Source organism: Anolis sagrei, chromosome 5 (assembly GCF_037176765.1).
Source record: "Anolis sagrei isolate rAnoSag1 chromosome 5, rAnoSag1.mat, whole genome shotgun sequence".
Classification (NCBI taxonomy): domain Eukaryota; kingdom Metazoa; phylum Chordata; class Lepidosauria; order Squamata; family Dactyloidae; genus Anolis; species Anolis sagrei.
Window position 1 is genome coordinate 146,860,325 of NC_090025.1, and position 12,323 is coordinate 146,872,647.

Here is a 12,323-nt window from a genome sequence, read left to right on the forward strand (position 1 = left end):
TGGGATCCGCTGACTTAAAGAGTCATGACTGTCCCTGCAGAACATTGTGCCCCAACAGTTGGCTACTATAATCCTGTATAATAGAAATGGGCAATTACTGGCTCATAGATAGCATGGTCCCTCCTATACTTCTTTGTTGCCCTCCCAAGTGGTTGGCTATCTGGTTCATTAAGAGAAAAAATATATATTTCACTGCTACTATGCCACCATGCTTTGAAGGATATTGTGGCAATTTTAAAGCAAAAGTCAGTAGAAGCAACAATGTGCAGCTCTCAATAGCTTATTAAGATTTATTAGGTTACCTCACCCCCCATAAACAGCCCCACTTTTGCTGCACACAACTGCCGAGAGTAAGCCATTCAAACTTCAGCAGGGGTATATGCACAGCATTGACCATTCATGCTTATATACAGTGTGGACAATAGTTTATTTGGCTTCTTCTTGTTGAAGCGATGTATGTACATAGAAGGTGAATGCGCATGATCATCTAAATTTTTTCAGTTTTCCTTTTTTCCTGGAGGTTCCTCAGTGTTTGATTCAAGTTGTGGTAACCATGCCAACAGTATTGATTCTTAGCTACTCGGTCCCACTTTTGCTTTCAGCATGAAAAAGAACTATATGGATAACTAGTCCTTACATGTTTTAGCATGTGGACACACATGATTTCGTACAAGTTCATAAATGTGTGTGTTAGTCTAGCTTTTTGCACACACTGTAGCAGAACAGCAACCACAGTTAGGATACAATCAGAAAATAAATCAATGTGGCCTGTGCACATACTATGTAAGCAATAACCATATTGTATGAGAGCACCAATTGCTGTCGTCTGTAAAACTGAATCAATGTTCATTCAGCCATAGGGTCTCTGTCCCTTTTCCTCCTCCCGTCCTTTGGTAAATAATGTATAACAGTGCTTAGCTGAAAACAGCATGGGCTTCTGTGAGACTTATTGTAATAGCATTTAAAATGTCTGTAATGATTCTTAAATCTGTGTGGAAATGTCTATAAATTATCCCTATAAACCAAGGCATACTGCTAAACAGCACTGAAGTCTTCAGAAAGAATTTCGAGCTGACAGTGTAGTTTAGTAATATGCTGATGTGGCAAGAAAGTATATCATGCTTTATACTAAAGCAGTCATTACCCAGCAATAAAAGCACTTAAGAATTATAATAAGAATAATTGCAGACTCCAAGGTAGTCTCCCAGTATGGCGGATGTGGGACTGGCTGCCTTCTGGACACATGGAGAGATTACTACTCTGAGATACATCTTTCTTTAAGTATGCCCTTGTTATGAGTAGCAAAAAGGCTAGGAGCTGTACTTTCGGAGATTAACTATATCAGTGTTTCTCAAGCTGGGGGTTGGGACCCCTGTGGGGGTCGTGAGGGGGATGTCAGAGGGTTCGCCAAAGACCATCAGAAAACACAGTATTTTCAGTTGGTCATGGGGCTTCTGTGTGGGAAGTTTGGCTCAATTCTATTGTTTGGTCCAGATCTATCATTGTTTGAGTTTTGCTCATTGACTGCTTTTTGATTGTAGGTGAACTATAAATCTCTGAGTCCCCCGGTGGCACAGGGGGTTAAACTGCTGAGCTGCTAAAACTTGTTGACTGAAAGGTTGTAGGATCAAATCCGGGGAGTGGCGTGAGCTTCCGCTGTCAGCCCCAGCTTCTGCCAACCTAGCAATTCGAAAACATGCAAATGTGAGTAGATCAATAGGTACTGCTCTGGCGGGAAGGTAATGGTGCTCCTTGCAGTCATGCTGGCCACATGACCTTGGAGGTGTCTACGGACAACACCGGCTCTTCAGCTTAGAAATGGAGATGAGCACCAACCCCCAGAGTCAGATATGACTGGACTTAATGTCAGGGGAAAACCTTTACCTTTACTTATAAATCCCAGTAACTACAACTCCCAAATTTCAAGGTCTATTTTCCCCAAAACCCATCAGCATTCAAGTTTGAGTGTATCTGGTATTTGTGCGAAATTTGGTACAGTAATGAAAATACACCCAGCATATCGAATATTTACATTACGATTCATAACAGTAGCAAAATGACAGTTATGAAGTAGCAACGAAAATAATGTTATGGTTGGGGGTCACCACACCATGAGGAACTGTATCAAGGGGTTGTGGCATGAGGAAGGTTGAGAACCACTGAACTATATAATCTCATTTTACCATTCACCCTCAATTTTTGTCTTCAGTGCACCCTTTATACGAAGGTCCTTTTTCTCGACCCCATCTTGGAAGAGTTCCTCCTTCACAAATAAGTTGCTCCACTGCTATCTCACCCCGTTTTTATCCATAGTATTTTAATCTGTACATGTGGCCTGCTTATTGTTCTGTGTCTTAAATGGTTTTATTTTACTGTACTTTTATATTGGTTGTAATATTCTTATAGTGTATTTTTATGTAATTGATTATGTTGTTGCTTATGTTTTGATTTTATTCTGTTGCTGCATTGTTGAGCTTGGCCTCATGTAAGCTGCCCCGAGTCCCTGTTGGGGAGATGGTGGCAGGGTACAAAAAAAGTCGTTTATTATTATTATTATTATTATTATTATTATTATTATTATTAGGAGCTCAACCTGCAAATAAGTTACACAGTCTGTGCTGTAAATTCACCTACCAATTTTTTTATCCTCCATGTGAAGATTTACATCTGAAACAAAGCATTCTTCTTATGCTACCACCCGCTGACTAAGTCATGGATGGCACCATTAATGTTCATGTACAGAACTATTTAAAAATGCACTAAAGTCTAGGCTGGAAGTCATGTTGATACTCTTGCCTTAGCAGCAGATCTGGGGTTATGAGCATTTAGTGTAAATGACTTACTGCTCTAGACATGGTTTCTTGATACTGTCACTTTTCATTACATTTTTCATTAAATGGAAAGGGACTCTACAAAAGTACCCTAACAACACTGTGTTTAAAAAACCTATTTTAAGAAAGCCTGCTCTATGGATGGCAAAAGTGAAAAATAACTTTATACATATTTATATACATTTTCCACCCTGCTGTCTGACTGTGGAGCAGAGGTGACCTTGGACTCCTGAAGGCAATGCCAACAGCAGGGCAAGATTTGACAGGTCCTACCAAGCCGACAAGACTCAGCAGCAGGCAGCCTGCAAACCAGCTTCAGTAAACAGTAAAACCCCATCACCACAAGGTTAGCCATCATTCAATAAGAATTGGCAATAGCTACTATGAGGAAAATGACCATTTAGAATATGATTTTTATTGGCGGACAAGCTACCTGGACGGATCAAATCACGGCTCTTAAAGAGTATACAAAACCAGCTTGGTTAGACTTGGTCACACTTATGTATGATGAGGTCGGAATTTGGGGCCAAAATTATAGATTTTGGTATGATTCGCGCATTAGTCAAAGGTCATACTACAAAGAGGGGAAAGTATCAGCTGCCACTCGCTACCATTTTCTCAACAGGCATGAAATAACCGAGGAGCACTGCCACAGCGGAAAGAGTAACGGGGAGTCAGTGCTTCTCCCAGGACAGACTAAACTGCACTCACCACTATACTCAGAGAATGGGATAATAATAATGATTAAGGTACAGTACTTAAATTAACGCATAGATAACTCGACCTAGTTTTTGGGGGTCAATTTTACATAGTCCTCCAATTGAAAATATAAGATGCCCACAATACTAAGCAGGTTAATATGGCCAACAGTGGCTGGATCTACACTGCCAGAAAATGCAGTTTGAACTACATTATATGGTCAGTGTAGACCCATATGATGCAGTCTAACAATTATAAGGGCCCCTGGTGGCGCAGTGGGTTAAACCACTGAGCTGCTGAACTTGCTGACTGAAAGGTTGGTGGTTCGAATCTGGGAAGTGGGATAAGCTCCTACCGTTAGCCCCAGCTTCTGCCAACCTAGCTATACAAAAACATGCAAATGTGAGTAGATCAATAGGCACTGCTTTGGCGGAAAGGTAACAGCGCTTCATGCAGTCATGCTGGCCACATGACCCTTGGAGGTGTTTACAGACAATGCCGGCTCTTTGGCCTAGAAATGGGGATGACCACCACCCCCCAGAATCAGACACAACTAGACTTAACATCAGGGGAAAACTTTACCTTTACCTATCTGAATTATATGGGTCTACACTGACCATCTAATGCTGTTCAAATTGCATTATTTGGCAGTATAGATCCAGTCAGTGTTGCTCCAAGGTTTCTAGCAGAGGTTTCTTTATTATCTGCTCCCTTATTAGTATTAGTTAAACTTCCAGGGATTGAAACTTGGGCACGCTGCATGTAAGCTATGTTTTCTCCCCATAATTTTTGATTTCTATATTACACTTTGTTATAACAAACTTTCCTACCAAGTAATTGTGTTTATGCTATTTGTGCCTGAATGATCCTCCATTGCAACTGCCACTGCCCCGACTGCTGTGCGAGAAAAGAACAGGCAGTATTCTTTTTAACAGAGGATGGATGGCCATCTGCCAGGGGTACTTTGATGGTGCCTTTCCTGCATGGCAGGAGGCTAGACTAGTTGGCCCATGTGGTTTCTTCCAACTCTATTATTCTGTGATTCCTGCAATGCCATTTTGTCCTAGTCTTATTTAAATTGTAAACCTGAGGACAAGGCACTCTCATATTAACAATTTTCAAGAAGCTCTGACAGCCTTTGTGGCTGAAGATTGAGATATAAATGTTTTAAATAAACAAATCTACCCATGAATAGTATTTATATAAATATGGATATGGATATGGATATGGATATGGATATGGATATGGATATATATATATATATATATATGATTCCTAATCTAAAATTCACTTAAATAATATATCTGTTTTACTGCGACAAGTGCACTTCCAGTAATGAAGACAGTACTTTATGTACAATGTATCTTCTTTGTTGAGATTGTCAATAAATAAGACCACCAAGGAATATTTTCAGTTTCCTTGTACATCATTGAGATTTCATGTCACAAAGTAAATAAAGTAACCATTACTTTTTTTCTGTTGATATTTTTTCTAAAAGAAAAACAATCCACTTCCAACTACTGCTCTGTGTACAATGTGAATTTTGTTAACAGTCAGTTGTTTAGGACCACTTAGGCTTCTTTTAGAGATATCTAATTTTTTTTTACTCCCATCTGTATTTTTAAGAGAACTAACCTGAAGTCTGTTCCATTTTACATACGTATAGGAAGATTGGAATGCAAATTATACTTGCACAATATTTTATTATACAGGCTTCAGCCGAAAAGAAAGGTACTACAATGCACAGTTTATGAATAAATGCATCAAAATGTCTATTTAATCAAAGGTGTATTCCATGCAAAAATGATCAAAACCGACCGTTTCAAAAGTGAAAATGTATGCAGAAAAAGACGAGAACAGATTTATGAATGAACACATCTCTAACTGACAAGGAGCAGAACCCACCAAGGCAATCCATCCCTAACCCCTATCAGCTATGCTTCTTCCATGTGATTATTTTCCAGATTAATTCTTGAAAACAAATAACAGAAAAATAATCTATCAGCACCTTTACTTCATGCTGCCCCACTGAAATGGATAGAAAATGCACAGGAGGAACTTAAGTGAGGACTGTAAGGAGTACAGGCTAGTAAATCATGCCTTAAGGATATTGTATAACCCGTTAGAAACATTAATTTTTGTGCTCAGTATTCTGTCATACTTACCAAGACTAGAAGCTACTTCATCCAAAGATATTGTGGTCTTTTCTGCTGATAAAGGATAACTAGGGTAGCGAGCTAAGAACTTTTGGCACAACAGCCCTAAACTTTTCTGTTTTCTGCTGGGTCTCTGCTTTTCATAGTCATCAGTCATTCCATCGTCTACAGCATCACACTAGAAACAGATGCAGAAAATATTCAAGTAACACCTCTGTAATTGGCCACATGTGTTTATGATACATTAGACTTGGACTTCCACCAATGAAATGTCAGTTTAGGCAAGACACTCCAACCGCTATCTATCCCAGTCAGCCTGTATTATGGTGAGGAATGATGAAACCTGTAGTCAACAAATTTGGATGGCTACAAATTCTTCATCCCTGTCAAGATCATGCCAACTTTTGGTTCAGGAAGTGAGTGAATTCAGGTGTATTTTGTGTGTCTGGAACGACTTGAAAAATTGCAAGTTGCTTCTGGTGTGAGAGAATTGACTGTCTGCAACTATGTTGCCCAGGGGACGCCCAGATGTTTTACCATCCTATGGGAGGCTTCTCTCATGTCCCTGCATAAGCTGGAGTTTACAGATGGGAGCTCACCCTGCTTCTCGGATTCAAACTTCCAACCTTTCAGTCAGCAGTCCTGCTGTCACAAGGGTGTAACTCCTTGCGCCACAGGGGGCTCATTTCAGGGAATAAAAACATTCTGTATCTACAGAAGCATTTGTACATTTGCAATGGAAGCTATTTCCTAATCCTTAAGACACCAAGGGCCAGAAATTATATGTACCTGAAATAGAACGTTTGTTCTAGTAGCTGTCAGATTTACTTTTCTGGAAAAATGTCGCTGAATTTTTTTTGTTATATTTGAAAAATACTACCAGTGTTATTTCCAAATGAAAAGGGAAATGCTTTCTTTCTTATCCATAAAAGACATATATCCTTAAAAAATTATTTTGAGAAAGACATTGCAATAATGATATAATGCAGAGTTTCCTACCACAATAACATAATTCTTGTTAAGAGAAATATCCTCTCTGAAAGGGCCATTCTTCATTCCACACTATAGATAACTAGAACATGTCACTTGGATACTGTAGTGACCTTTACAAGCAAATTATCTTCATATTTCGCTGTCTGTATTTTTTTTCTCAACTGCCCTAAGGCCAAAGTATCAGTGGGGGTGGCTATGGCTTCTTCAGTGAAATGGTGCCAAGGGATGTAAGGTATTTTTAGTGGGCTTTCTGTCAGTTCTAAGTTCAGAAAACTGTTTCTCACCATATTTTCTACAGCATGAATATCGTTCAACTCATTTTGATATTACACTGTGCTTTTCCAATTGTGTGTCCCAACACATTAGTGTGTTGGATGTAGTTTTCAGGTATGTTTCACAAATGTAACAAAAAACCTGACTCCATACATTTTGTTGTTATCATCTATGCAAGCACCCATACCTCTTATAAAGTGTTGGTTTAACTTTACTGTGTTGCAAAATGATGCATGCCTAAAAATTGTGTCATCAAAATGAAATGTTTGGAAAGCTCCACTATCACATTAACATCAACATTTTCATTCAAAGAATATAATGTTTTAGCTTCAGCACCACCAATGCCATTTTGTCCTGATTTACATAGATTATACTGGGTTGCTGTGAGTTTTCTGGGCTGTATGGCCATGTTTCAGACGAATTCTCTACTGGCATTTCACCCACATCTATGGCATGCATCCTCTGAGGTTGTGAGGTCCTCACAACCTCTGAGAATACCTGCCATAGATGTGGGTAAAACATTAGGAGAGAATCCTTCTGGAACATGGCCATACAGCCCAAAAAAATCACAGCAACCGAGTGATTCCGGCCAGGAAAGCCTTCGACAACACATAGATTATACTGCTGGATTAAGCATTAAGTTATGAACTCAACCAGCTGTTCATCAAGGGTTAGGTCCATCATGCATGCATCCCATGATCAAAACTGATTAAGAAGTATTGTTTACATGTCTCAAAAGGCAGCCAATTTAATCAGTGACTCCATACATTGCTCATTTTCCTGTTGTAGCTCAACTACCTTGTGAGAATGAACAATCATCCACTAGGATAAAAGTTAAGTCCACAGGCAACTTGAAGGCCACATATTCAATTGTATACTGGTTAAAGGGAAATGATGTGGGTCTTCAACTCATATAAAGTAAAACTGCGACAAGTGGAAGGGCTCACAAGCAATACATACAAGAAAACAATGTCCTATATATGACTAAACCCGGCATCCTCAAACTAAGGCCTGCGGGCCAGATGCGGCCTTCCAAGATCATTTACCTCCTCTTAAACTTTAGACTTAGGGTCTAAAATGACTTGAAGGCACACAACAACAACCCTAATTAACTTGACTATCTCATAAGCAAAAAGGAGCCCACACTTCTCATTGAAATACTGGTAAATTTATGTTAGTTAAAATTGTTCTTCATTTTAAATACATATTGTATTGTTCTTTCATTTTTGCACTACAAATAAGATATGTGCAGTGCGCATAGGAATTCGCTCATTTTTTTTCCAAACTATAGTCCGTCCCCAACAGTTTAGGGGACCAATAATTGGCCCGCTACATAAAAATTTTGAAGGCCCCTGGACTATACAGATAATTTTTAAAATTAAGTACATGCACATATATATTTATGCTTAATTATAGCCATAAACAAACCCACTGTGACAAAGTCTCTTACCTGTAAGGAATCAGGAAAAGCATCACTAAATTCATTGTTTTCAATTGGCCTGAAGAGTTCTTTTTTCTTTTCCCGATCCCGCATGTCAGGACTAGCCGCACTAATTAGCATTTTCAGGTTAGCCGTGGGAGTCCATGGATCTGCCAGGGGCCTGTCAGTGAGCTTAACAGGTGTAACTGGATTTGCCTCAGGGGCAATGCTTTTCTGTTTCGACAAATCTATCGGTTCAATTTTCATGGGAGTCTTTGGGGTCATTCGAGGTCGATCAAATATATTTTCCTATTGGAAAGAAAAAGCATCAATCAGTTGAGAGGTAGAGAGATGACCAATTATTGCTTTTGTTTGTCATGCTATATAGTCTCCATGGTTCACCATCACTTCAGTTCTAGCATCACCTCAAAAATGAAGGCATTTTATTCCATGGGACAATAAACAGACTAAAACTCTAGGATTAGCTAAACTGCAGGATGTACAGATGGACTTGAACTTTTGAGACACGAAGGGGGTCAAGTTCAGACCTCATGCCACTTAATTTTAATCATATTTTTGGAACGAATGTATGGCATAAAAGCTGTACTCTTTTTATAGGGTCATAGAACAACCTGAATCTGCTGTCTATGACCCTATACTCCAAACAGGATATAATGTGTAAGAGAATTGAGGCAAAATATACGTTTTCCACAGTTTTCTAACCCCATGCTATCCCACTCCACCTAAAATTTATTATTAGTTTCTATTTATTTAATAAACCCGCCCTTCACATTGATATGCATTTTACTGAGATAACCCAGGGCCCTTCCACGCAGCCCTATATCCCAGAATATCAAGGCAGAAAATCCCACAACATCTGCTTTGAACTGGGTTATCGGAGTCCTCACTCAGATAATGTGGGATTTTCTGCCTTGATATTCTGGGATATAGGGCTGCGTGGAAGAGCCCTTAGTGAGAATACAAACAGCCCAACATATCTAAGGGCCCTTCTACACAGACATATAACCCAGAATATCAAGGAAGAATATCTCACAATATCTGCTTTGAACTGGGTTATCTCACTCCACACTGCCATATATTCCAGTTCAAAGCAGGTAATGTGGGATTTTATTCAGCTGTGTGGAAAGGGCCTTAATTAAGATCTCTACTATTTTAATACAAATTGTTAATTTACTTAGTACCTACTGAAACTGCTTTCTAGTCCATAAGTAGGATGCTACCCCAGAGAAAGTAACCAATCAGAGATGCCAGAACTAATTTACAATTTACTAGGATTCGATATTTGATCATTCTTCAACAAAGCTCAAAGTTTTCACTTTAAAACTTTTATTGAAATACATTTGTGCCTTGGAGTTGCAGATGCAATAGCCACCCCCCCCCCCCCAAAAAAAAACCTGAAGAAATTTTCTAAAATGAACTTGTTCTGCCTGCTACACCACAATGATTCATGTATTACATAACCGGTTGCTGAGTATTTCTAGCTAGGGTTTAACAGTCTCACAAACTTTGGCTTTTGTATATTCAAAATATCATGCACACCAGGCATCTCTGAACTACATCTTAAGACTCCTACAGAACTCAGCATGTTCCATATTTTGTGAGATATAAAAAGGTCTTTGGGATGATCCACAAGTGGCTTTTCTTTTGTCCCGCTCATCTCCTATGACTCATATCTGTTTGTGAGCCACCTTCATTTCATTCTACAGCGAACTACCCCTGACACAGACGTGTCAGTGCAAACTGCTGAATCACTGCAATGCTTCTCATTTCAATCTCAGAACAGAGAAACTGCCCAGAAACTGTGTGCAGTTACTCACACTAAAGCCCATCTAGCTTTACTCGTCATTCAGCAGTCAGACTTGCAATGCCTGTTTGTTTGGATAGCGTGAGAGATCTACTGTAGATAAGGAGGGACATCAAGAGCTGAATATGCTTGTGTAACCTGAATGGATTGATATTTGCAGTGCTGAGCCATTTGGTATTGCAGTAGTAAGCAAATTCATACAAAGCTTCTTTGCTTTTATCTATACCCACAATAAAACTGTGGAAAACTTGAAGGCAACATAACACCTACATATTGTATACAGTAGGCCCTTGGTATTGGCTGAACTTTGATTCCAGAGTCTACAGTGGATACCGATATGCATGAACGCTTAAGTCTCTTTATACATACTGGTATCCCTTATATATATTAAATGGCAAAATAAAGGTTTACTTTTTGAATTGTTTTTGGAGGGAGGCAGAGGGGTACTTTTTCAAGCTGTGGATGGTTGAATCTGTGGATATAGAGGGCAATTTATCATCTCTATACTGATACACATTGATCTTTTGATTTGTTGCCTTCCCTTTCACACACTTAAATTTCACTTTTTCGGTGTCTGGAAATTATTTTTCTTCACTATAGAATCTACTTATGGGGCTGGATAATCTACTTCTTTTAAGTCAAGACGATATGAACAGGTTTCGTTCGTTTCATATGTCCTAGAGAGTCAACAGATATACTGTGCAAGACATAACTAAGCCCCTTCTACATTGCCAGATAAAATCCAGATTATCTGACAGTGTACACTCATAATCCAGTTCAAAGCGGATAATGTGAATCATCTGCTTTGATAATCTGACTATATAGCAGTATAGTAATGGCCTAAAGGGCAAAATGTTGGGTTTTTTTTTTTTTTTTTGCGTTTATTAAACTTTGCTTTAGCTTTATATATTCTAATATGATTGGACTTTTTTTCTGGATAGAAGATCATGTGTAAGCCTTTTATTCTATCTCATATGTTGTTTTCTTGGTTTAGAGCTGTAGTTCTCAACCTTTCTAATGCCACAACCCTTTAATACAGTTCTTCATGTTGTGGTGACCCCCAACCATAAAATTATTTCCGTTGCTACTTCATAACTGTAATTTTGCTACTGTTATGAATTGTAATGTAAATATCTGATATGCAGGATGTATTTTCATTCACTGGACCAAATTTGGCAAATACCCGAAATGCTCAAATTTGAATACTGGTGAGGTGGGGGATTGATTTTGTCATTTGGGATTTGTAGTTGCTGGAATTTATAGTTCACCTACAATTAAAGAGCAGTCTGAACTCCACCAACAATGGAATTGAACCAAACTTGGCACATAGAACTCCCATGATCGACAGAAAATACTGGAAGGGTTTGGTGGGCATTGACCTTAAGTTTTGGAGTTGTAGTTCACCTACATCTAGAGAGCTTTGTGGACTCAAACAATGGTGGATCTGGACCAAACTTGGCATGAATACTCAATATGCCCAAATGTGAACACTGGTGGGAGTTTGGGGAAAATAGACCTTGACATTTGGGAGTTGTCATTGCTGGGATTTTTAGTTCACCTACAATCAAAGAGCATTCTGAACCCCACCAACGATAGAATTGGATCAAACTTCCCACACAAACTTCCCAAACAGAAAATAGTGTTTTAATGGTCTTAGGTGATCCCTCTGACACCGCCCCCCCCAACCTCTCCAGGGGTCCTGACCCCCAGGTTGCGAAACGTGGTTTAAACTTTGTAGAGGGGAAATATAACCATCCCAACAATGCTATTATTTCTATTCAACATGTATGTATTTATTTGCTTCATTTCTACTCTGTCTTTCTGGACTCAAAACAGCTTACAAATTGGGCAAAAATTTAATGCCGCACAGATAAACAATAAAACACATCTCATCAAAATATAAAACAACCTAAATATATAAGTAAATTAAATACATATCAATCAATTGAACAGATTAAAAACCATATAAAATTCCGAGTCATGTTCTCATATACATAATCATACATTTGGCCTTCACAATGAATTTGTAAGATTACACCACACAATATTCCTTTGCTTTCTGTTTAATCTTCAGATTCATGACATGCTTCCTGACATTCAGATGGTCTTTTGTGCAGCCAGAGTAC

The 12,323-nt window shown here is 38.8% G+C and overlaps 1 protein-coding gene across 1 annotated transcript in view; it reads right to left on the reverse strand.

Annotated features, from left to right (window-relative positions):
• Positions 1-12,323, reverse strand: part of E2F7 (E2F transcription factor 7) — a 37,212-nt gene that overhangs the window by 19,680 nt on the left and 5,209 nt on the right. The window contains exons 3-4 of the mRNA XM_060777421.2: positions 8,403-8,681; positions 5,696-5,864 (exon numbers count right to left, since the gene is read on the reverse strand). Coding sequence (XP_060633404.2) covers positions 5,696-5,864; positions 8,403-8,681 — 448 coding nt within the window. The remainder of the gene's footprint in view (positions 1-5,695; positions 5,865-8,402; positions 8,682-12,323) is intronic.